The 21,375-nt window shown below is 55.2% G+C and overlaps 2 protein-coding genes across 6 annotated transcripts; one reads left to right on the top strand and one right to left on the bottom strand.

Moving 5' to 3' along the window:
* Positions 1–1,050: 1,050 nt before the first annotated feature.
* On the top strand, positions 1,051–3,071 carry LOC116271602 (small integral membrane protein 24-like). The gene is made up of 3 exons (XM_031659033.1): positions 1,051–1,282; positions 2,455–2,566; positions 2,919–3,071. Exons 1-3 carry the CDS (start codon positions 1,216–1,218, stop codon positions 3,064–3,066), a joined length of 327 nt encoding a protein of 108 aa, XP_031514893.1. The 5' UTR covers positions 1,051–1,215; the 3' UTR covers positions 3,067–3,071.
* A 911-nt stretch (positions 3,072–3,982) lies between these two features.
* On the bottom strand, positions 3,983–21,339 carry DOHH (deoxyhypusine hydroxylase). Of its 5 annotated transcripts, none has more exons than XM_009193140.3 (5): positions 21,221–21,339; positions 10,512–10,856; positions 7,962–8,038; positions 5,281–5,518; positions 3,983–4,832 (listed from the first exon to the last, which is right to left on the bottom strand). In XM_009193140.3, the coding sequence occupies exons 2-5, from the start codon at positions 10,786–10,788 to the stop codon at positions 4,513–4,515; spliced, it is 912 nt and encodes a 303-aa protein (XP_009191404.1). In that variant the 5' UTR covers positions 10,789–10,856; positions 21,221–21,339; the 3' UTR covers positions 3,983–4,512. The 5 variants fall into 5 exon arrangements, with proteins under 5 accessions (XP_009191404.1, XP_009191405.1, XP_003914701.1 ...); XM_009193141.4 differs by lacking the exon at positions 21,221–21,339 and adding an exon at positions 21,075–21,212; XM_003914652.5 differs by lacking the exon at positions 21,221–21,339 and adding an exon at positions 13,441–14,263.
* Between the last annotated feature and the right edge of the window lie 36 nt (positions 21,340–21,375).

Raw genomic sequence — 21,375 nt, forward strand, 5'->3', positions numbered from 1 at the left:
CTGTGGGTCCCCAGGGGCCAAGAACCTGGGCGAGGCAGGATAAGCTGGGGGTGAGGCAGACCCGGCTTCAAATCCCAGGTCAGACCTGCTGTGTGACCTTGACTTTCCTGGGCTCTGCACCATGAGACTGGCACCATTTCGCGGGGTGTTCAGAAAGGAAATGCGATCTGTGAAACTGCCGAGCACGGAGCCTTGTGTGTGCTCTGAGAACACAAAAGCCAACTCTCAAATTAATTTTGTTTTTAGAGACAAGGTCTTGTTCTGTTGCCCAGGCTGGAGTGCCGTGGTGCAGTGGTAGCTCGCTGCAGCCTCGAACTCCTGGGCTCAAGCGATCCTCTCACCTCAGTCTCTTTGAGTAGCTGGGACTACAGGTGCAGGCCACCATGCTCAGCTAAGTTTTATATTTTTTGTTTTAGAGACGGTAGGAGGTTGGTCTGGAACTCCTGGCCTCAAGCGATTCTCCTGCCTTGGCCTCCCAGAGTGCTGGAATTACAGGCGTGAGACACCGTACCCGGCCTTGGTGACTTTTTATTTCTTTTGCGACAAGGTCTTCCTCTGTCACCCAAGCTGGAGTGCAGTGGTGCGACCATAACTGGCTGCAGCCTCAAACTCCTGGGCTCAAGTGATCCTCCCACTTCAGCACACCCTAGTAGCTGGGACTGCAGACGCCCAACGCGCCTGGCTGATTTTTCTATTTTTGTAGAGATAGGGCTTCACTAAGTTGCCCAAGCTGGGCTCAAGGATCCGCTCGCCTTGGCCTCTCAATGTGGTGGGATTACAGGCGTGAGGCACCGGGCGGGCGCACCCTTTTAAAGATATTCTAGTTGTATTTGTCAGTTCTCCCTGTGCACAGAGTGGCAGGGGCCTGGGCCGGGACGGGAGGTCGCAGTCATCTCAGCTCCGCCCCTGTAGCAGGGATCGCGAGGGGGCGGCTCTGAGGCTGATGGTCCCCAGGGCAGGGTGCAGGGAGGAGGGACTCCCTCAGTTAATTGTTACACAGGTCCAGAGTCTGGCCTCCCGAAGGGAGAGCGATGGGGCAGGAGCTGGCAGGGGAGGGCAGGATGCCCAACCAGATGGTGCCAGGGGCGGGCCCCGCTCCCAGGTGTCAGGCATCCCCCGCCCCGGACCGCCTGTGCCTTATCACGGGGAGGTAGGGCCTCGCCCACACCAAACCTGTGGACCGCCGCTGGCTGGCTGCTGGCTCGCTCGACCGTCATGGAGACCCTGGGGGTCCTTCTGGTGCTGGAGTTTCTGCTCCTCTCCCCGGCGGAGGCCCAGCAGGGTAGGTGCAGGGGGGCGGGAGGGGGCGTCGTGGGATGGGGGTGTTGGTCAGGTGATCACCATCTCCCAACTTTCCCTGGCGAGAAAGAGGAGAGGGGGCAGGAAGAAGAGGAAGGGTGGCTTGGGGGCCCTCCTCAAACCCCGCAGTCCCGCCCACCCTCCCCCTCGCTGGGCTCTGCCCCCCTTTGTAAGGGCCACCCCACTGCCCACTTGAGCCTCTCCCTTCTCCAGCCCTTCTGAGCACACCTGGCTGAGCCCGGCTTGAACTCGGCTCCACTCTCAGCTCCCGCCTCTTGCACAAGCCCCTCCCCATCTGAGCCCCCTCCTCCTTTGTAAGCCCCTCCTTCTCACTACTCCGCCTTTATACACCCCTCCCAGAGTCCCTTCTCTTCTATAAGCCCCTCCCCTCTGAGCACCTCCTCCTTTATAAGCCCCTCCCCCTGAGCCTCTGCCTCCTCTCTAAGCCCCTCCCACTCAGCCCCCTAGTTCACAAGCCCCTCCCCATCTGAGCCCCTTCCTCCTTTGTAAGCCCCTCCTTCTCTTCCTCCTTTATGAACCCCTTCCTGAGCCCCTCCTCTGTTGTAAGCCCCTCCCTTGTGAGCTCCGCCTCCTTTTATAAGCCCCTCCCATGAGCTCCTCTGCTGTAAGCCCAACCCCCCCAGACTCTTCTTTATAAGCTCCTCCCCATCTGAGACCCTGTTCTTCACAAGCCCCTTCCCATCTGAGTCTCCTCCTCCTTCATAAGCCCCTCCTCTGAGCTCCTCCTCCTCTGTAAACCCCACCCCTGAGCCCCTCCTTTGTCATAAGCCCCTCCCCTCTCAGCGCCTCCTTTAGAAGCCCCTCCCCCTGAGCCTCCTCCTGCATTATAAGCCCCGCCCCTTGGGAGCCCTCCTGATTTGTAAACTCAGTCCCCTCCGAGCCCCCCTTCTTTATGAGCCCCTCCCCTCTCTGGGCCCCCAGGCTCCCTCCCACTCTGATAAGGTACCCTATCCCTCTCTAAACCCCGCCGACCCCCCCTACGCCATCCTGGTCTCTGAAGCTCCGTCCCTTTCCAATACCCGCTCTGTCGGAGCACCCCCAGTGTCCTTCTCTCTCTCCTTGCTAGGGTGGTGGGGGAATGGGGGTCTTCTGCCCTGTCCTTCCTCTGAGTCGAGCCTCCCCAACTTCCTGCAGCCACGGAGCGTCGCCTGAAGCCGTGGCTCGTGGGCCTGGCTGCAGTAGTCGGCTTCCTGTTCATCGTCTATGTGGTCTTGCTGGCCAACCGCCTCTGGTGCTCCAAGGCCAGGTGGGAGCCCGCCCCACCCCGCTGCCCCCACAGCCCTGCCCAAAGCGCTGCCCCCGCCCCCAGCTTCCCAACCCTCTCTGGTCCCCCCATCACCAGCCTCTATGTCCAAAAGTCTCCCATTGCCCTGCTGCTCCTCCAACCCCTACTCTCAAAGCCCAGACCCCAGGCCTGCACCCCCGCCTCTCTCCCCAAGATAATCGGCCCGGCAGCCCAGCCCTTCCTTGCGTCCTGGGGTTCATGAGCCCCGGCTGGGAGGTTGGGACAGAGGCTGAGGCTGTCACACCGCTTCCTTCCCTTTACTGCCCCCCTACTCCCCTCCCACCCCCTTCCACCCTTCCCTTTATCTCTGCAGGGCTGAGGACGAGGAGACCACGTTAAGGATGGAGTCCAACCCATACCAGGAGGGGAGGTACTATGCCTGCGGGCGGGTGTCAGGGGTCTGTGTGAGCCCCTCCTCGGGGTGGGGGAACAGGTGTGCACTGATAATCTTACTGTCCTGAATCCTTCAAGCACATTACTGCCCTGGGATCTTCACGTTTCTTTCCTTTATCTTCTGGCAGCTCCTCCTCCTCTTCCAGTCGTTTCCGGCCTGGCCACCAGCCTTCGCGACGCTGTCCCCAGCCCCATGTCTCACTCACGTTTATCACCAGCAGAACGGTCTTAGTCATTCACTAAGTTTGAGACATTACATGGTGCCTTCCAGTTGTGTAGGCAACTTAGTTTTGGTCCTGGCTGTGTCCTCATACCCAGCATTGGGCCTGGAACACAGGAAGTGCTTAATAAATACCTGTTGAAGAAGACTGTGGTGTAGGATTGTGTAGGTGTCTGTACAAGGCCTAGCTATGGGTGACCCACCTGGACTCAGTCTCCTATGACACTGCCCACAAAGAGCTCAGGGATACAGACATCCATCATCCATCCACCCATCACCCACTCATCCACCCACTCATCCATTCACCTACTCACCCCTTCACCCACACACCCATTCACCCATCCATCCATCCATCATCTATTCATCACCCATCTGTTCACTCACCCACCTGCCGCTGCACACTGCCCCCGCCACCCCCACGCGGTAGCCTACACCTCAGCAGGATGGAGCATTCCGTGAGAACATCACCAGCGGACAGCCTGTCCCCTGGCCTACCCCGTCTCCTGGCCTTGGCTTCCATGCAGACCAGGAGCCAGCACCCGATCCTGTAATTTTGGCCCATTTAGAAGTGGGCTGTCCCTGGCCACACACGGAGGAGCTGGGAGAAAGTGGGGGTCCGGGAAGGGTGAGGCTGGAGGGCGGTTTCCCCAGAGCCCCCTTGGAGGGAGTTGGCTGGGCACACGCTCTTGGGCAACGTTTCCCGAAAGCCCCCACCTCTCCCTCCCTCCCACGCTCCCCTCACCCAACACACTCAGGAGTCAACGTTTGGCAAAAATAATTTAATATTCCATCTGGGCAGCGCTGTGGGGTCTGCTTGTCCCTCCCTGGACCCTGTGCCCCACCTGACCCACTCAGGGACCACCACCCCATCCCTGCCCAGGCCTGGGGGTGGGGGAGTCAGAGGCCCCCAGACCCTGGGCCTCATTCCTAGTGAAACTGAAGCCACCATAATGCCAGCCTCCTCCAAGAGCCCCAGCTCTGCCCCTGGCTTCCCTGGCAATCCTCCCCTGTCCTGAGCCGGGCATCCCAGCGCCTCCCGCCGAGTCCCACCCCTGAACCTGGAAACTTCCACCCTATAGCCCTGCGCTAGGCCCCGGGGAGCTGCCAGTGGACTGGGGGAGTCACAGCACAAAGGCAGCTCCTGGGTCCCAGAGAAGGAGGACAGCAACCAGGCACCCAGCAAGACACAAGCGATGACACCGATTCACACACACACCCAGTTTAGACGCCAAAGCCCTGCGGGGGAGGAGCGGCCCTCAAGAGTCCTCAGGGAGCCCCAGGTGAGGGCGGGGCCCTAGGAGGGGGCCCCGTGTAGCTGCTCCAGGCCGTCCGCGTACTGGAAGGCTCGCCCGGTCTCGTGCTCATACATGTCCAGAGCCACCTCGCAGCTCTCACGCACCACGCGCTCTGGGTCGTCCGCGTGAGCCTGCAGCGCGGCCAGGCAGGCGGGCCGGGCGATGGCGCCCAGGGCCTCCGCGCACTCGTGCCGCACCATGGGGTTCTCGGCGCACCGGGCCAGGGCAGCTGCCAACTGGGGCACCGCCGCCTCATGCTGCAGCTGTCCCAGGACGTAGCCGACCTCGTGGCGGAAGAGGGCGCTCCCACAGTGCAGGCCTGCAGGGGAGAGGGGCACTCGCTGGGGCCAGGAGACGTGGGAAGGGGAGCTCTGTCTTTTCTTAAGACATGAGGTCTTGCTATGTTGCCCAGGCAGGTCCCAAAGTCCTGGCGATCTTCCCACCTCGGCCTCCCAAAGTGCTGGGACGACAGGCGTGAGCTACCATGCCCAACCTGGAATGCTCTATCTTGAGGACGCCCCTCCCCCAGCCCCAGTGATTAGGGCTGTCCAGGGGAACTGACCGCAGCTATGGGGGCGGGAAGAGCTGGGAGCTGTGGGGACCCAGGGACGCTCGCACGGCTTCTTAACAGGCCCCATGGGAAATGCTTGGGGCCAGGCCCGGTATGCCGTTCCCTGGGGCAGGCAGCGGTCCCACTGCACAGATGCCATCACTGAACCTCACAGCGAGGCACTGCCCAGGACCCCACCCGAGGAGCCCCTCCTCACCCTCGGCCAGCGCCAGGGCGGCCTCCTCGCCTCCCGCGTTGCGCAGGGCGAACATGGCGCGGTATCGCTCGAAGAGTGGCCGGGACTCGTCCAGCAGCGCCTCCCGCAGGCGCCCCACGTCACGCTCCTCAGCCGGCGGGGCAGGGTCCACGGAGAGGTAGGGTCCTGCCGTCGGCTCCCCGCCGTGCTGCTGCAGCCACTCCAGCCTGCGCACAGCCAGCTGGCAGGTCTCGGCCACCTGCGGGGAGGGAGTACGCAGACAGCAGTTGGTCCTGGGGGGCCACGGGGGCCCTTCCCCATCCCCCCGGGATGGCAGCTTAGCAGGGGAGAGAGCCACTGGCAGGGTAACTAACCGATCCTTCTAGGCAGGAGGTAAGCCAGCGGGGGTGGCTGACTTGTGAGTGATGGGGACAGCTGGACGGCTGGGGAGGGCCTCAGGGAGGAGGTGATGTGGAGGCAGAGACCTCAACCAGCTTAGGGAGGGAGTCAGGTGGAGACCCGGGGATGGGGAAGCAGGTGCAAAGGCCCTGAGGCAGGACCCTGCGGGAGGGGTGAGGGCCAAGGGGACACGCAGGGCCCAGCCTGACTAGGTAAGGCCTGCGGGCCATGGCGAGGGCTTGGGATTTCGTTCTAAAGGTGATGACACACGGTGAGAGCTTTAAGCATGGAACAGAACAGCAGAATTGAGGGTCACACGTACCCGCTGCTGCCCCGGAGGAGGAAAGACTGAGGGTCAGGGTGGGATGTGGACGAGTGGCAGGGGAGAAAGGAACACGCATGTCCACACAAACACATGCACACGCATGTCCGTGGTGGAATGACTCATAATGGCTAAAAAGCAGAGATAACCCAAGCATCAGCCACAGTGAGTGGACTGACACGGCATGAGCCGTCTACACCACGGAATGTGACTCAGCCACAGAAAGGAACGACGGGGCCGGAGGCAGTGGCTCATGCCCAGAATCCCAGCAGTTAGGGAGACCAAGGCAGGAGGATCGCTTGAGCCCAGGAGTTCCAGACCAGCCTGGGTGACAGAGTGGGACCTCGCCTCCATAAAGAAAAAACTAATAAAATAAAAATTTGTTTCATTATTTTTTTTTCTTTACAGAGATAAGGTGTCCTGGGCGCCGGCCTCTACTATGGCGGATGCGAGTAGTAGCAGGAGAGAGGGGGTAAGGAGTCAGAAGCTTATGTTATTTATGCAGGGGAATGCCATGTCAGGAGCACCAATTATTAGGGGCACTAACCAATTCCCAAAGCCTCCGATTATAATGGGTATTACATAATAGTAATCTGACCTCAGGTGATCCACCTGAACATAAAAGAATAGGCCAGGTATTGTGGCTCACGCCTGTAATCCCAACACTTTGGGAGGCCAAGGTGGGCAGATCATTTGAGGTGAGGGGTTCAAGACCAGCCTGGCCAATATGGTGAAACCCCATCTCTACTGAAAACACAAAAATTAGTCAGGCGTGGTGGCAGGCACCTGTAATCCCAGCTACTGGGGAGGCTGAGGCAGGAGACTCGCTTGAACCCAGGAAGCGGAGGTTGCAGTGAGCGGAGATTGTGCCACCATTGCACTCCAGCCTGGGCGTTGCAGCGAGACTCTCTCTCAAAAAAAGAAAGAAAGGAAAAAAAAGCCTGGCCAACATGGTGAAACCCCATCTCTACTAGAAATAAAAAACTTAGCCGGGCGCGGTGGCTCAAGCCTGTAATCCCAGCACTTTGGGAGGCCGAGATGGGCGGATCATGAGGTCAGGAGATTGAGACCATCCTGGCTAACACGGTGAAACCCCGTCTCTACTAAAAAATACAAAAAAGGCCGGGCGCGGTGGCTCAAGCCTGTAATCCCAGCACTTTGGGAGGCCGAGACAGGCGGATCACGAGGTCAGGAGATCGAGACCATCCTGGCTAACACAGTGAAACCCCGTCTCTACTAAAAATACAAAAACTTAGCTGGGCGAGGTGGCAGGTGCCTGTAGTCCCAGCTACTCGGGAGGCTGAGGCAGGAGAATGGCGTAAACCCGGGAGGCGGAGCTTGCAGTGAGCTGAGATCTGGCCACTACACTCCAGCCTGGGTGACAGAGCGAGACTCCGTCTCAAAAAAAAAAAAACAAAAACAAAAACAAAAAACTAGCCGGGCGAGGTGGCGGGCGCCTGTAGTCCCAGCTACGCGGGGCTGGGTAATCCACCCGCCTTGGCCTCCTAAAGTGCTAGGATTACAGGCGTGAGCCATAGCACCTGGCAATAAAGCTGTTATTTTAAAAAACAAGAAGAAATGTTGGAAGGAAGCCAGAGACCCCTGAAGAGGTCTGGTGGGCCAGGGCAAGGTATCAGAGGTAGAGGGCACTGGGTGGGTTCAGAGGGGTCTTGGCAGAGGGACTGGACGTGGGGGTTCAGAGAAAGGGGGTCAGGACAGCTCAGGGGCTCAAGGCCCAGGATGGAAGCGGGTGAGCAAAGCTGGTTGTCGCCGTTTTGCCAAATAGGGCTCAGCAAGTGTCTGTCCGGGTTGTCGCCCTCGCCTCCCTCATCCCTGGGGCATCCTTGGCCAAATGGTCGCCCTGGCAACCAGAGATGGGGAGGGTTTGAGGCTGCTCCAGGCCAGGGCTGGGGCAGGGCTGGGTAGCGCTTCCCAGGGACCCGAGACTGGCAGGGAGACAAGCGGGGGGGGGCCTGGTTACCTCGATGACGGGGTCCGAGGAATATTGCTTCAGGAGCTCCAGAACCTCCGGGTCCCCGATGGCCCCTAGGGCCTCCCCTGAGAAGAAGCAACCAGAGAGTTTACGCCGGTGGGATGGATATGTGGAAAATGCCCGGCTACCTGTGGGACCAGAGGACACCCCTCCCACGGCTCTGCCCCTGTGGGGAAGCCCCGCCTCTGGCCATGGCTGATTGGAGCAGCAGTGGGTACAGGCTCCCCGCTGGACCAATCAGCATCCCCCCCCCCCCGGGCTTCCCATTGCCTGGAACCGCATCCGGCTGTCGCTCAGAGCAAAAACGCGACCCGATCCCGGCCGGCACCATGAGACAGCGAGACAAGTATGTCCCTGCAACTCGGGATCACAGCTGACAAGCAGTTCCAAGAACCCAGGCGGTCAGGGTTGCAGTGAGCTATGATCACACCACCGTACTCCAGCACGGGCGACACAGTGAGACCCTGTCTCAAAAACAAAAAACAAACAAACAAAAAATGCCCAAACAGGCCAGGCCTGCCGGCTGGAGACTCCACTTTGGGGCCACTGGTGCTGCACTTGGGTGGGTTCGGGTGCAGGCGCAAGTGCAGGCGTAGCAAGCCCAGGTCGGAGCTAGGCTGGCGGCGGCTCCCTGCAGAGCCCTGGGTGCAGATGTTCGTTTGATTTTTTTCAGCATCCAGTTCAAGGGCCCTGCCTGTGAGGCAGCTGAGCTGGTGGCTTTTGCCTTTCCTGAAGGTTGCAGTTTGCATTTGCGCACCTGCCTGAAAGGCTCCCTCTGCCGGGAAGAGTCAGTCCCGTGTGCGCCAACACACGCTCTGTGTCAGGCACCTCCCACGCGCTAATTGCAAATGAACTCACTGGTTACAGAAACACAGAAACACAATCCCAGTGACACAGACGCACCAACTACTTGACTCACTGGCGTTCTTTCCTTCCTTTCCTGTCTAGGTCCCTTGCTACAACAGTCCATTTTTTTTTTTTAGACAGAGCTTTGCCCTTGCCGCCCAGGCTGGAGTTCAATGGCGTGATCTCCACTCAGGGCAAACTCCGCTTCCCAGGTTCAAGCGATTCTCCTGCCTCAAGCCTCCCGAAGTAGCTGGGATTACAGGTGCCCGTCACCACGCCCCGCTAATTATTATGTGTTTTTAGTTGAGACGGAGTTTCACCATGTTGTCCAGGCTAGTCTTGAACTCCTGACCTCAGGTGATCCACCCGCCTCAGCCTCCCAAATTGCTGGGATTACAGGCGGGAGCTACCGCACCTGACCTGAACAGTCCTTTTTTTTTGAGGCAGGGTCTCGCTCTGTTGCCCAGGCTGGAGTGCAGTGGCGCGATCATGGCCCACTACAGCCTCAACCTCCCTGGTTCAAGTAATCCTTCTGCCTCAGCCTCTTGAGTAGCCGGGACCATAGGCGTTAGCCACAATGCCTGGCTGGTATCTGTCTTGTCACTGTTTTGACTCTCACATACGTGACAGAGCCTGGCATACAGTAGGTGCTCAAAAAGGTATGTCCAATGAGTGGAGTAAATCTAACATACATTTGGAGTGGGGATCTATCGCCTGTTTTTATATGAGCAAAAACTGGTTTTTAAAACACTTTTAAGGGTTTAAGGCTGGGCGCGGTGGCTCACGCCTGTAATCCCAGCACTTTGGGAGGCCGAGGCAGGTGGATCACTTGAGGCCAGGAGTTCAAGGCCAGCCTGGCCAACATGACAAAACCCATCGCTACTAAAAACACAAAAAGCACCCAGGCATGGTGGCACACACCTGTAATGCTAGCTACTTGGGAGGCTAAGGCAGGAGAATCGCCTGAATCCGAGAGGCAGAGGTTGCAGGAAACCAAGACGGCACCACGGTACCCCAGCCTGGGTGACAGAGCGAGACTCTGACTCAAAACAAATAAATGGTTTAAAACAAAAAATCAAAGGGATAGTACTTTCTGATGGGTGGAATTTATATGAAATTCAAATCTCAGCATTTACAAATGAAGTTTGTTTTTTGTTTTTTTACAGACAGGATCTCACTCTGTTGCCCAGGCTGGAATGCAGTGGCGCAATCACGGCTCACTGCAACCTTGACTACCCGGGCTCAAGCGATTCTCCCTCCTCAGCCTCCCAAGCAGCTGGGACTACAGGTGCATGCCACCGTGCCCAGCTAATTTTTGTATTTTTTCTAGAGACAGGGTTTTGCCATGTTGCCCAGGATGGTCTTGAACTCCTGAGTTCAAACGATCCACCTTCCTGGGCCTCCCAAAGTGCTAAGATGACAGGCCTGAGCCAGCCACCGCCCCCGCCCCCCACCCAGTTTGAGATTGTCTGGGCACACAACCTTAGCCATTTGGTGACAGACGACCTACGACCAACACTGGCTTCACTGAATCGCTGTCTGGCTGCAGAGCTGCAGGTATTTACTATCTGGTGCCTTATGGGGCAGTTGACCACCCTGATATTTATCACCTGAGTGAGAACGGGGACACACGGGGTCATGAAGAGGTCAGGCAGGAGGGAGCAGGTGTCCGGGACACAGACAGGTGCTCACCTGCCTCATGGCGCACCATGGGCTCCTGATGGGTGTCTTGCAGCACGTCCACCAGCACGGGGATGGCGCGGGCATCCTGCATCTGGCCCAGGCAGTAGGCCAGCTCATGCTTGAGCAGGGCGGAATCGTCACTGAAGGCCTGGCTGATCCAGGCAATGGCACCTGGGCCACCGAGCCCGCGCAGCGTGAACAGCGCCCGGAAGCGGGCCTGCAGGGGCTGCTTGGGGTCCACCAGCGTCTGCCCGATGGCATCCACCTCCTGCTCCGTCACCATCATGCTGTGATGGGCCCCGGCCTTCCACAACCCTGCTCAGGCTAAACCTCGGGACGTGGGCGTGTGAGAACCTACGGCAGAAAAATGAGAGCTCAGGTTAGAAGCCCCCTTCACCAGCTCGTTGGCTTGTTCCTAGGATCTGGGCGGGGCAACTTCCTACCCACTGACCAACCTGAGCATCTAGGCTGAAAGGTCAGCTCCAACCCCCCTACTAGCTGTGCAGCGTTCCATAAGTTGCTTTCTCTCTCTGGGCCTCAGTCTCTGCACTGCCTCTCACCTATAGGCCTATCAGAAATGACCTCCACTGTCTGCTCTCCACACAGCAGCCAGAAGGACAGCTGACCCCCAGAATGTCCCTAGCAATCCCCACCCGATATTCATGGCTTTATATTTTTAGTAGAGATGGGGTTTCTCCATGTTGGTCAGGCTGGTCTCGAACTTCTGACCTCAGGGGATCTGCCCATCTCGGCCTCCCAAAGTGCTGCAATTATAGGCTTAAGCCACCGCTCCCAGCCAATAATGAAGGAATTCTTAACAGGACCTGTTTAGGATTAAACAAGTTTTACTGGGTGTCTGAAGAACTCCCCAAACCTCCATGATTTAGCGGGAGACAAGTTAAGGGCGATTACCCCAGCACCTAGACCCATTCAGATTAAGTAAATTTACTGAGGTTCCAAAGGAAGGTCTTCAGGATTCAGATCTTATAGATTAAAAGAAGTTAGTCACTTATGTCTTTAAATGAATGCAAACTTACATGTAGATGTATAGCTTAGAGGGTATATAAGCTCTGGAAAACTTTGCCATTTTGAGTTGGTCTGGCGATATTTTCCAGGCCTTCTCCCTGTAACTGGTTACAGAAATAAAAACTCTCTTCCGGCCGGGCGCGGTGGCTCAAGCCTGTAATCCCAGCACTTTGGGAGGCTGAGGCGGGTGGATCACGAGGTCAGGAGATCGAGACCATCCTGGCTAACATGGTGAAACCCCGTCTCTACTAAAAATACAAAAAAAAAAACTAGCCGGGCGTGGTGGCGGGCGCCTGTAGTCCCAGCTACTTGGAGGCTGAGGCGGGAGAATGGCGTGAACCCGGGAGGTGGAGCTTGCAGTGAGCCGAGATCGCGCCACTGCACTCCAGCCTGGGCGACAGAGCGAGACTCCGTCTCAAAAACAAAAACAAAAACAAAAAAAAACTCTCTTCCTCCCCAGTTAATCTGCATCTCGTTATTGGACCACGAGAAATAGCAGCCCGACCCTCAGTTTGGTCCAGGAACACCCGTGCTCCTCTCACGTTCCTGGGTCTCAAATGTCACTTCCTCATGGAAGCCTTCCCTGATCACAATGGACAATGTTGTCTTTCATCTCTTTTCGCTTGCTCGACTTTATTTTTCTCCATGGCACCGAAGACTCCTAGATATCATATTGGAAATTATTGGTTTAGTTGTTTGTGGTTGATCTTATCCCTCATCAGAATAGAACTCTGAAGGCTGCGACTGAGTCTATCTTGGTCACTGTTGTATTCCCAGCACTTAGTGCAATGACCAGCACGCAGTAGGGACTCAATAAAAACAATAACCGGCTGGGCGCGGTGGCTCCACCTGTAATCCCAGCACTTTGGGAAGCCGAGGTGGACAGATCATCTGAGTTCCGGAGTTCGAGACCAGCTGACCAACATGGTGAAACCCCATCTCTACTAAAAATACAAAAATTAGCTGGGCATGGTGGTGGGTGCCTGTAATCCCAGTTACTCGGGAGGCTGAGGTAGGAGAATCGCCTGAACTCCAGAGAGGCGGACGTTGCAGTGAGCTGAGATCGTGCCATTGCGCTCCAGCCTAAGTGACAGAGCAAGACCCTGTCTCAAAATAGATAAATAAAAACGATAACCATGACAATAGCCGCTGACAATTACATAGCATTTGCTATGCGCCAGGCACTCCATGCTCTTTACATTCATTAATTTATTCAATCCACATCACTACCCTATGAGGTAGTTACTAAGATTGTCCCCATTTTACAGGTGAGGAAACTGAGGCACAGTTTGGGACTGTGCTTGGGAACTTGCTTGGGAGCAGCGTGAAGAGTTAGGAATCCAGGAAGTCTGGCTCCAGAGTCGGGCTCTAAACCACCAACGCTTTGTTGAATGATTTAGGATGAAAGAACACAGCCAAGGAGGGGAGAAGGGCTGAGAACCTGGAGGATTAGAACCTGGAGGACGCTGAGAACCTGGAGAGATGGTTCATCTCAGGACAGGCAGGCTATGGCATGCCGGCAGCCCTCGCTGGTTAACAGTGGCGTCAGCAAGGATGCCTGGGCCTGACGAGGGCGGTGTAGCCACCTAAGCACAGGTGACCATCACTGGAGAGTGACACCTTTAAAGAGGGATCATCAGAAACCATAGAGGCCAGGCCTGTGCGAGCTGGCAGGGCACTGGGGACCATCGAGACCCAGCCGTACGACATAGGAGCTTCAGGACGTGAGGCAGGCACTCTTTCATGTAAAAAATCCCAGAGAAAAGAGATCGCCAGGACTCGAGACCCCTTAACCCGCCCCATCCACAGCCAACGAATCCCTGAGAACGGATTCCCTAACGAGGCGCTCCCAGTGCCACCGTCCGCCAGACCCGGGCCCCGCACCGTGATCGCCGCCTCCGGGACGCCTCACCGAGCTCTGGAGACTCAGGGCCCGTCGGCCCGGCCAGTTCCCGCGGACGCCTCCGCCACCACCGTTTCGCTTGCCGCGACGCTCGCAGTGCGGTCTGGGGGCCGCCATTTTCTCGCCCACGTGACCGTGCTGGACGGCACCAACGCAGCCCCGGGGGAGACCTAGTGAGAGGCTCCCGTGGAGGAGAGGCCCGGAAGCCAGAGTCGGTGCTGGTCCCATAGCTCATGCAAGCACAGGAACAGTATTCCTAGTGCATTCCTCGGGGAACGGGACGGACAACGTATGCCCTTTCACGGGAAAAAATTATCACCAACCCCCCCTACTGCGGTACGAGAAGTGAGAATGGTTTCTGCCGATTCTGCGCCGAACCTGGGCTGGCTAGCGACGGAGCATGCGCAGTGTTTCTAGGCGCGGTCAGACTCCGGAGGCGTGGCCAATGGGCATAGGGAGCTGGAAACCTAAGTAGATGAGGAATTAAGAAACGAAGAAATGTAGTCGTTCATTCATTCACGTATGTAATAAATAGTACATGGACCTTGAGGACAAGACAGCCTGCAGCCCTTACCCTCGTACGCCTCACAGTGTTGTTACGGAGACAGAAAATAACAGGATAAGTAAACGCAATACCTATTAGATAGTGAAAAAGGCTAACGAGAAAAAAAATTCGGTAGCCAAGGGCGGTGTATGGATAGGGGGAGCAGTTTCAGGAAGGGTGGCCAGAATGTGAGGTGGTGACATCTGAAGAAAGACCTGAAAGAAGCCGGGTGCGGTGGCTCACACCGGTAATCCCAACACTTTGGGAGGCCGAGCTGGATGGGTCACCAGAGGTCAGAAGTTTGAGACCAGCCTGGCCAACATGAAACCCCCGCCTCTACTAAAATACAAAATTCAGCTGGGTGTGGTGGTGTGCCTGTAATCCCAGCTACCAGGAGGCTGAGGCCAGAGAATCAGCTGGAACACCTGCAAGAGGCTATGTGTGAGCCAAGATCACACACCATTCCACTCCAGCCTCAAAGTGACAAGAGTGAACGCCATCTCAAAAAAAGGAGGGCCGGAGCGCTGGGAGCTAAGCCTGGGAGTCCAGCACTTTGGGAGGCCGAGACGGGCGGATCACGCAGGGGTCAGGAGATCAAGACTATCCGAAAGCATCAGGAAATTGCCCCTCATTAAAAAGCAAAAAATGGCCGGGCAGGCACTGTAGTCCCCAGCTACCCGGAGGCTGGAGTGCGAGGAGAATGGTGAAACTGGGAGGGGCGGAGCTTTCAGGTGAGCTGATCTGGCTACAGACTCCAGCTCTGGTGACAGAGCGAGACCTGGGTCTCAAAAAAAAAAAAAAATGGAAACACAAAATGTAAGAGCAAGGCTAGGAAGCAGAGAGAACAAGGATCGGGCGGGTGGGGAACACGCCAGATCCTGAGATTTTGGGAGGCCGGCGGCACGCATCACCTTGAGATCGCGGGTTTGGAGACCAGCCTGACCAACATGAAAGAAACCCTGCTCTCTATTAAAAATACAAAATTAGCCAGGTGTGTTGGGCATGCCTGTCATCCCAGCTACTTGGGGAGACTGAGGCAGAGAAGGCTTGAACTCCAGGAGGCAGAGAGATTGCGTGAGCCAGGACAGCCATTGCACTCCAGCCCGGCAACAAGAGCTAAAACTGCCTCAAAAAATAAAGAAGCAGAGAGAACAGAAATATGCAGGTGCCAGATTAATTCTGAAGAAGAAACAAACAGGATTTGTAGATGCATTTGACAGGGAATTTAGAAAAATGGATCCTAAGGAGACAAGGTGCTGAGCAGCTGGAGAGGTGAAACCCCACACCACTCCGTTCCTCACCTCATCCTATCCATCCACAGTCCCAGCAGGACTCTCCCTCAACAGAGTTTAATCCAATCAGCCTACTCATTCTACTGCCTCGTGGGAGCTTTTTATGCATTTTATGCTTTGATCTTTCTTTTTGTAAATTTTAAAAATTATTTATTTTATTTATTATTTTTTTTTGAGACGGAGTCTCACTTGCAGCCCAGGCTGAGTGCAGTGGCCGGATCTCAGCTCACTACAGCCTCGCCTCTCCCGGTTCACACGCCATTCTCCGGCCTCAGCCTCCTTCGAGTAGCTGACTACAGGCTCGCCACTGGGCCTGCCATTTTTGTATTTCTTAGTAGAGACGGGAGCCTCACTGCAGTTAGCCAGGATGGCCTCATCTCCTGACTCCTGATCCCACGCATCTCGGCCTCCCCAAAGTGCTGGGATTACAGGCTTGATTAACAAGGCCTCGCCAAAATTATTTATTTTTAGAGACAGAGTCTTTGTCACCCAGGCGAGTGCAGGTATACTCAATGCTCATATTGCAGCCTCAAATTCAAGCTTATTCTCCCACCCCAGTTCTAGTAGCTGGGATACAGACGCATGACACCTCACTTAATTTTTCTCTTTCTTTTCTTTTGAGACAGAGTCTCCCACTTTGTCGCTTCAGGATGGAGTGCAGTGGCACGATCACGCTAGCTGCAACTCTGCCTCTCCAGGTTCAAGCAATTCTCCTGCTTCACCCTCCCGAGTAGCTGAGACAACAGGCACCTGAGCCACCACACATAGTTAACTTTTTGTGTTTTTAGTAGAGACGGGTTTCACCATGTTGGCCAGGCTGGTCTTCAGCAACTCTCACCACCAGGTGATCTACCTGCCTTTGGCCTCCCAGTGCTGGGGATTACAGGCGTGGAGCTACCGTGGCCCTGTTTACAATCTCTCATTTTTTTTTTTTTTTGAGACGGAGTCTCGCTTCTGTCGCCTGGTGGTTGGAGTGCAGTGGCCGATCTCATTCTCACTGCAAGCTCCGCCTCCTGGTTCACGCATTCCTCCTGCCTCAGCCTCCCGAGTAGCTGGGACTACAGGCTTCTACCCTCAGCTCGCTAATTTTTAGGTTTTAGGTAGAGACGGGGTTTCGGCTGTTAGCCAGGATGGTCTCATCTCCTGACCTGTGATCCGGGCTTGCTGGGTTCTGGAAGTGCTGGGATTAGTATTTGAGCTTACCGCTACCGCCAATCTCTCATTTTTAAATGTATGTATTGCCAGGAGGGTGGCTCGCAATCAGAATCCTGGCACTTTGGGAGGCTGTGGGGTGACAGGATGATTGCTTGAGCTCAAGATTCCAAGACCAGCCTGGGCAATGTAGTAAGTCCCTGTCTCAACAGAAAAAAAATTTTTTTAAATTTGGCTGGGCGCAGTGGCTCAGCCTGTAATCTCAGCTACTTGGGTGGCTGAGGCAGAAGAATCTCTTGAGTCTGGGAGACAGAGGTTATAGTGAGTTGAGATCCTGTCACTGCACTCCAGCCTGGGCAACAGAGCAAGACTCTGTCTCAAAAAAAAAAAAAAAAAAATCAACTGGGTGTGGTGGCTCATGCCTGCAGGCCCAGCTGCTCACGAGGCTTGATAGCTTGAGTCCAGGAGTTCAAGGATCCAGTGAGCTGTAATCACACACACCACTGCATTCCAGCCTGGGTGACAGAGCAAGACTCTGTCTCAAAAAAAAAAGTGAGCAATTAATTAAAAAAATATGGCTGGGCACGGTAGCTCACACCTGTAATTCCAGCACTTTGGGAGGCCAAGGCAGGTGGATCACCTGTGGTCAGGAGTTTGAGACCAGCCTGGCCAACATGGTGAAACCCCATCTCTACTAAAAATACTAAAATTAGCTGGGCGTGGTGGTAGGTGCCTGTAATTCCAGCTACTCAGGAGTCTGAGGCAGCAGCATCAAGTCTGAGGCGGGAGCATCGCTTGAACCCAGGAGGCGGAAGTTGCAGTGAGCCAAGATCATACCACTGCACTCCAGCTTGGGCAACAGAGCGACACTCCATCTCAAAAAAAAAATTAAATAAAAATTAGTGAAAAAACATAAAATGCTGTGCATAGCAAAGAAATCCCTTTGGAAAGCCAACTTCTAGGTTAAGACAACATTCACAAATATTTATTGAGTAACTACTGTATGCTGGACAGTGTCCTTGGCACAGAGAACACAGGACAAAACAGACACAGTGTCTGGCCTTGTAGAGCTGACACCCCTTTTTTTTTGAGACGGAGTCTTGCTGTCACCCAGGCTGGAGTGCAATGGTGCAATCTCGGTTCACTGCAAGCTCTGACTGCTGGGTTCACACCATTCTCCTGCCTCAGCCTCCCTGGTAGCTGGGACTACAGGCGCCCGCCACCACGCCGGGCTAATTTGTTGTATTTTTTTAGTAGAGATGGGGATTCACCATGTTAGCGAGGATGCTCTCCATCTCCTGACCTTGTGATCCTCCTGCCTTGGCCTCCCAAAGTGCTGGGATTACAGGCGTGAGCCACTGCGCCCAGCCCACCCCCTTTTTTTTTTTCTCTTTTTTTGAGACCGAGTCTCGCTCTGTCGTTGCCCAGGCTGGAGTGCAGTGGCCGGATCTCAGCTCACTGCAAGCTCCGCCTCCCGGGTTCACGCCATTCTCCTGCCTCAGCCTCCCGAATAGCTGGGATTACAGGCGCCCGCCAACTCACCCGGCTAGTTTTTTGTATTTTTAGTAGAGACGGGGTTTCACCGTATTAGCCAGGATGGTCTCAATCTCCTGACCTCGTGATCCACCCGTCTCGGCCTCCCAAAGTGCTGGGATTACAGGCTTGAGCCACCGCGCCCGGCCGTTTTTTTTTTAAAAAATTATTGCATTGCCTTCCTACGTGTTGGAAAGCTGACTGCAGATAACAGGCATCACTGCAGCCCTCAGCCGCCTTGCGAGGACGTCACCTCAACATGTTTGTGGTTCCGGCTGTTTACGGAGGACTTCCTGTGGACCAGGAGCTATGCTGACTCAGGAAGGCTACAAGGGCAGGGTGCCAGGTATGATTGGCCCCAAGGATGCTCCCCGGGAGGAGATAATCCCAGGGTGCAGGACACAGATATCAAAGCCTCAGCCAAAAGCAAGGCCTGTGTAAGTCAGAGAACTTGGCATCTGGCCTCTGCAGACCTGCGAGAAACTGACAGCAAGGAAGAACCACGCCTGTGCCTTCTGTTCTGTGGTTCCTCTAAGATTGAGCAAGTCCCTGTGAGCCAGAAGTCTGGAATCCAGGTGTCTGCAGAGCTGTGCCCTCTCTGGAGGCCCCAGGGGAGGATCCTTCCTGCCTCTTCCAGCTTCTGGGGGTGGCCGCCAATCCTTGGTGTTGCTCAGCTTGTGGCTTCGTCACTCCCATCTCTGCCACTGTCATCGCCTGGCCTTGACCCCTGTGTGTCTGTCTCTGTGTTTCTGTGTCAGAATCTCCCTCTCCTCTCTTTTATTTTATCTTTATTCTTTTGAGACAGAGTCTTGCTGTGTTGCCCAGGCTGGAGTGCAGTGGTGCGATCTCAGCTCACTGTAACCTCCACCTCCCGGGTTCCAACGATTCTCCTCCCTCAGCCTCCCGAGTAGCTGGGAATACAGGGGCCTGCTGCCACACCTGGCTAATTTTTGTAGTTTTAGTAGAGATGAGGTTTCACCATATTGGCCAGGCTGGTCTTGAAGGCCTGACCTCAAGTGATCCGCCCACCTCGGCCTCTCAAAGTGCCAAGATTACAGCCGTGAGCCACCGCGCCTGGCTCCTCTTTCAGATCTTTATTAAAACATCGTGTTTGCAATAAGACCATCCCCGAGCACTGTATCTGAAACCGTAACCTCTTGCCGCCTCCTATTCCCTGTTCTCTTTTCTCCTTAACTCAGCTCCAGACAAAGGGGAATTTTTTTTTTTTGAGACTGAGTCTTGCTCTGTTGTCAGGCTGGAGTGCAGTGGTGCAATCTCAGCTCACTTCAACCTCCGTCCCCCGGGTTCAAGTGATTCTCCTACCTCAGCCTCCTGAGAAGCTGGGATTACAGGCACGCGCCACCACGCCCAGCTAATTTTTGTATTTTTAGTAGAGACGGGGTTTCACCATGTTGGCCAGGATGGTCTCAATCTCTTGACTTCATGATCCACCTGCCTCGGCCTCCCAAAGCACTGGGATTATAGGTGCGAGCCACTGTGCCTGGCAAGAACTTTTTAAATAACAGCTGTATTGAGATATAGTTTACATACTGTACAATTCATCCGTGTAATGTGATAATTGAGTGGTGTTTAGTATATTCAGAGTCAGGCAGCCATCGTCACATCAATTTTTTTTTTTTTTTTTTTTTCTGAGACGGAGTCTTGCTGTGACGCCCAGACTGGAGTGTGGTGGCATGATCTGGGCTCACTGCAACCTCCACTTCCCGGGTTCAAGTGATTCCCCTGCCTCAGCCTCCCGAGTAGCTGGGACTACAGGTGCGTGCCACCACACCTGGCTCATTTTTGTATTTTTAGTAGAGACGGGGTTTCACCAGATTGGCCAGGCTGATCTCGAACTCCTGACCTCAAATGATCTGCCCACCTTGGCCTCCCAAAGTGCTGGGAATACAGGTGTGAACCAGGTGCATGGCCATCATATCAATTTTAGAACATATCCATCCACCCCCCAAAATAAAGTTCATTCCAGTCACTCCTGATCCCCCTCTTCCAGCCTCTGGTAACCACTAATCCACTTCCTGTCTCTATGAATTTGCTTATCTGGACATTTCATACCAATGGAATCACTCACTGTGTTGTGTCTGGCTTGTTTCACTGGGCACAATGCTTTCGAGGTTCATCCAAGTTGTAGCCTGTGTCAGAGCCTCATTGTCTCATATTGCAAAATACCTGTCATTGTATGAATGGAGCGTTCTTCATCTGTTGATGCGCATTTGGGTTGTGTGTACTTTGTGGCTGTTAAGAATAAAGCTGCTATGCACATGGGTGTGTGAGTTTTTGCATGGACGTTACATGTTTATTTCTCTTAGGTAGATACCTAGGAGTATTACTGCTATGTCATGTGGAAATTCTATGTTTAACCTTGTTTTTTTTTTGAGATGGAGTCTTGCCCTGTTGCCCAGGCTGGAGTACAATGGTGCGATCTCAGCTCACTGAAACCTCTGCTTCCCCGGTTCAAGCAATTCTCCTGCCTCAGACTCCTGAGTAGCTGGAATTACAGGCACCTGCCACGATGCTCGGATAATTTTTTGTATTTTTAGTAGAGACGGGGTTTCACTATGTTGGCCAGGCTGGTCTCGAACTTCTGACCTCAGGTGATCCACCTGCCTCCGCCTCCCAAAGTGCTGTGATTACAGGCGTGAGCCACCGCGCCCGGCCCAGAATTTTTTTTTTAAACCTGTTTTTTTTTTTCCAGACATAACCTTGCTCTTTCGCCCTGGCTGGAGTGCAGTGGTGCAATCTCGGCTCACTGCAACCTCCGCCTCCTGGGTTCAAGGGATTCTCCTGCCTCAGCCTCCCGAGTAGCTGGGATTACAGGCATGCGCCACCACGCCCGGCTAATTTTTCTATTGTTAGTAGAGACGGGGTTTCCCTATGTTGGCCAGGCTGGTCTTGAACTCCGCACCTCAGGTGATCCGCCCGCCTCGGCCTCCCAAAGTGCTGGGATTACAGGCCTGAGCCACCACACCCGGCCTAAACACCTGTTTTGTTTCCTGCTGTCTCACTGGGGCCTGGAGGAGCAGCACTTAGTAGGAGCGCAATGCATGCTCGTTGAATAAATGAATGACTCTCAGCAGTGACGTTTCTACGTTCGGCACACGCACCTGGTGTTGGGTCCTATCTGCGCTCGTTAGGCTCAACGTCAATGCCGCACTGTGGTGTGCCTGGCTTCAATCTGCCCTAGGAAGGGTCCGCTCTAGGGCGCCCCATTCCGTGACTGTCCCCAGTGGGCACCACACCCTCAACCTACCAGAGCCATTTCTGCAACGTCTAGCACCTGGCCGGTCCTCTTCCGGTCGTGGTTGCCCTGGGCAACGCGTGGAGCCGCGCTTCCTGTATTGATTCGAATCGCGGGAGACGTCACGTCCTCCCGAGATGCCCAACGCGCGCAGGCGCAGCCACTCG

Source organism: Papio anubis, chromosome 20 (assembly GCF_008728515.1).
Source record: "Papio anubis isolate 15944 chromosome 20, Panubis1.0, whole genome shotgun sequence".
In the NCBI taxonomy this organism is placed as follows: domain Eukaryota; kingdom Metazoa; phylum Chordata; class Mammalia; order Primates; family Cercopithecidae; genus Papio; species Papio anubis.

Excerpts from the sequence above, each read along its gene's own strand:
- LOC116271602 (XM_031659033.1), top strand. The coding sequence starts at position 1,216 with ATGGAGACCCTGGGGGTCCTTCTGGTGCTGGAGTTTCTGCTCCTCTCC. Across the intron at positions 1,283-2,454 it reads CCCGGCGGAGGCCCAGCAGG|CCACGGAGCGTCGCCTGAAG; the intron begins GTAGGTGCAGGG and ends AACTTCCTGCAG. Across the intron at positions 2,567-2,918 it reads CTCTGGTGCTCCAAGGCCAG|GGCTGAGGACGAGGAGACCA; the intron begins GTGGGAGCCCGC and ends TTATCTCTGCAG.
- DOHH (XM_009193140.3), bottom strand. The coding sequence starts at position 10,788 with ATGATGGTGACGGAGCAGGAGGTGGATGCCATCGGGCAGACGCTGGTG. Across the intron at positions 8,039-10,511 it reads CATGGTGCGCCATGAGGCAG|GGGAGGCCCTAGGGGCCATC; the intron begins GTGAGCACCTGT and ends GCTTCTTCTCAG. Across the intron at positions 5,519-7,961 it reads CCTCGGACCCCGTCATCGAG|GTGGCCGAGACCTGCCAGCT; the intron begins GTAACCAGGCCC and ends CCCTCCCCGCAG.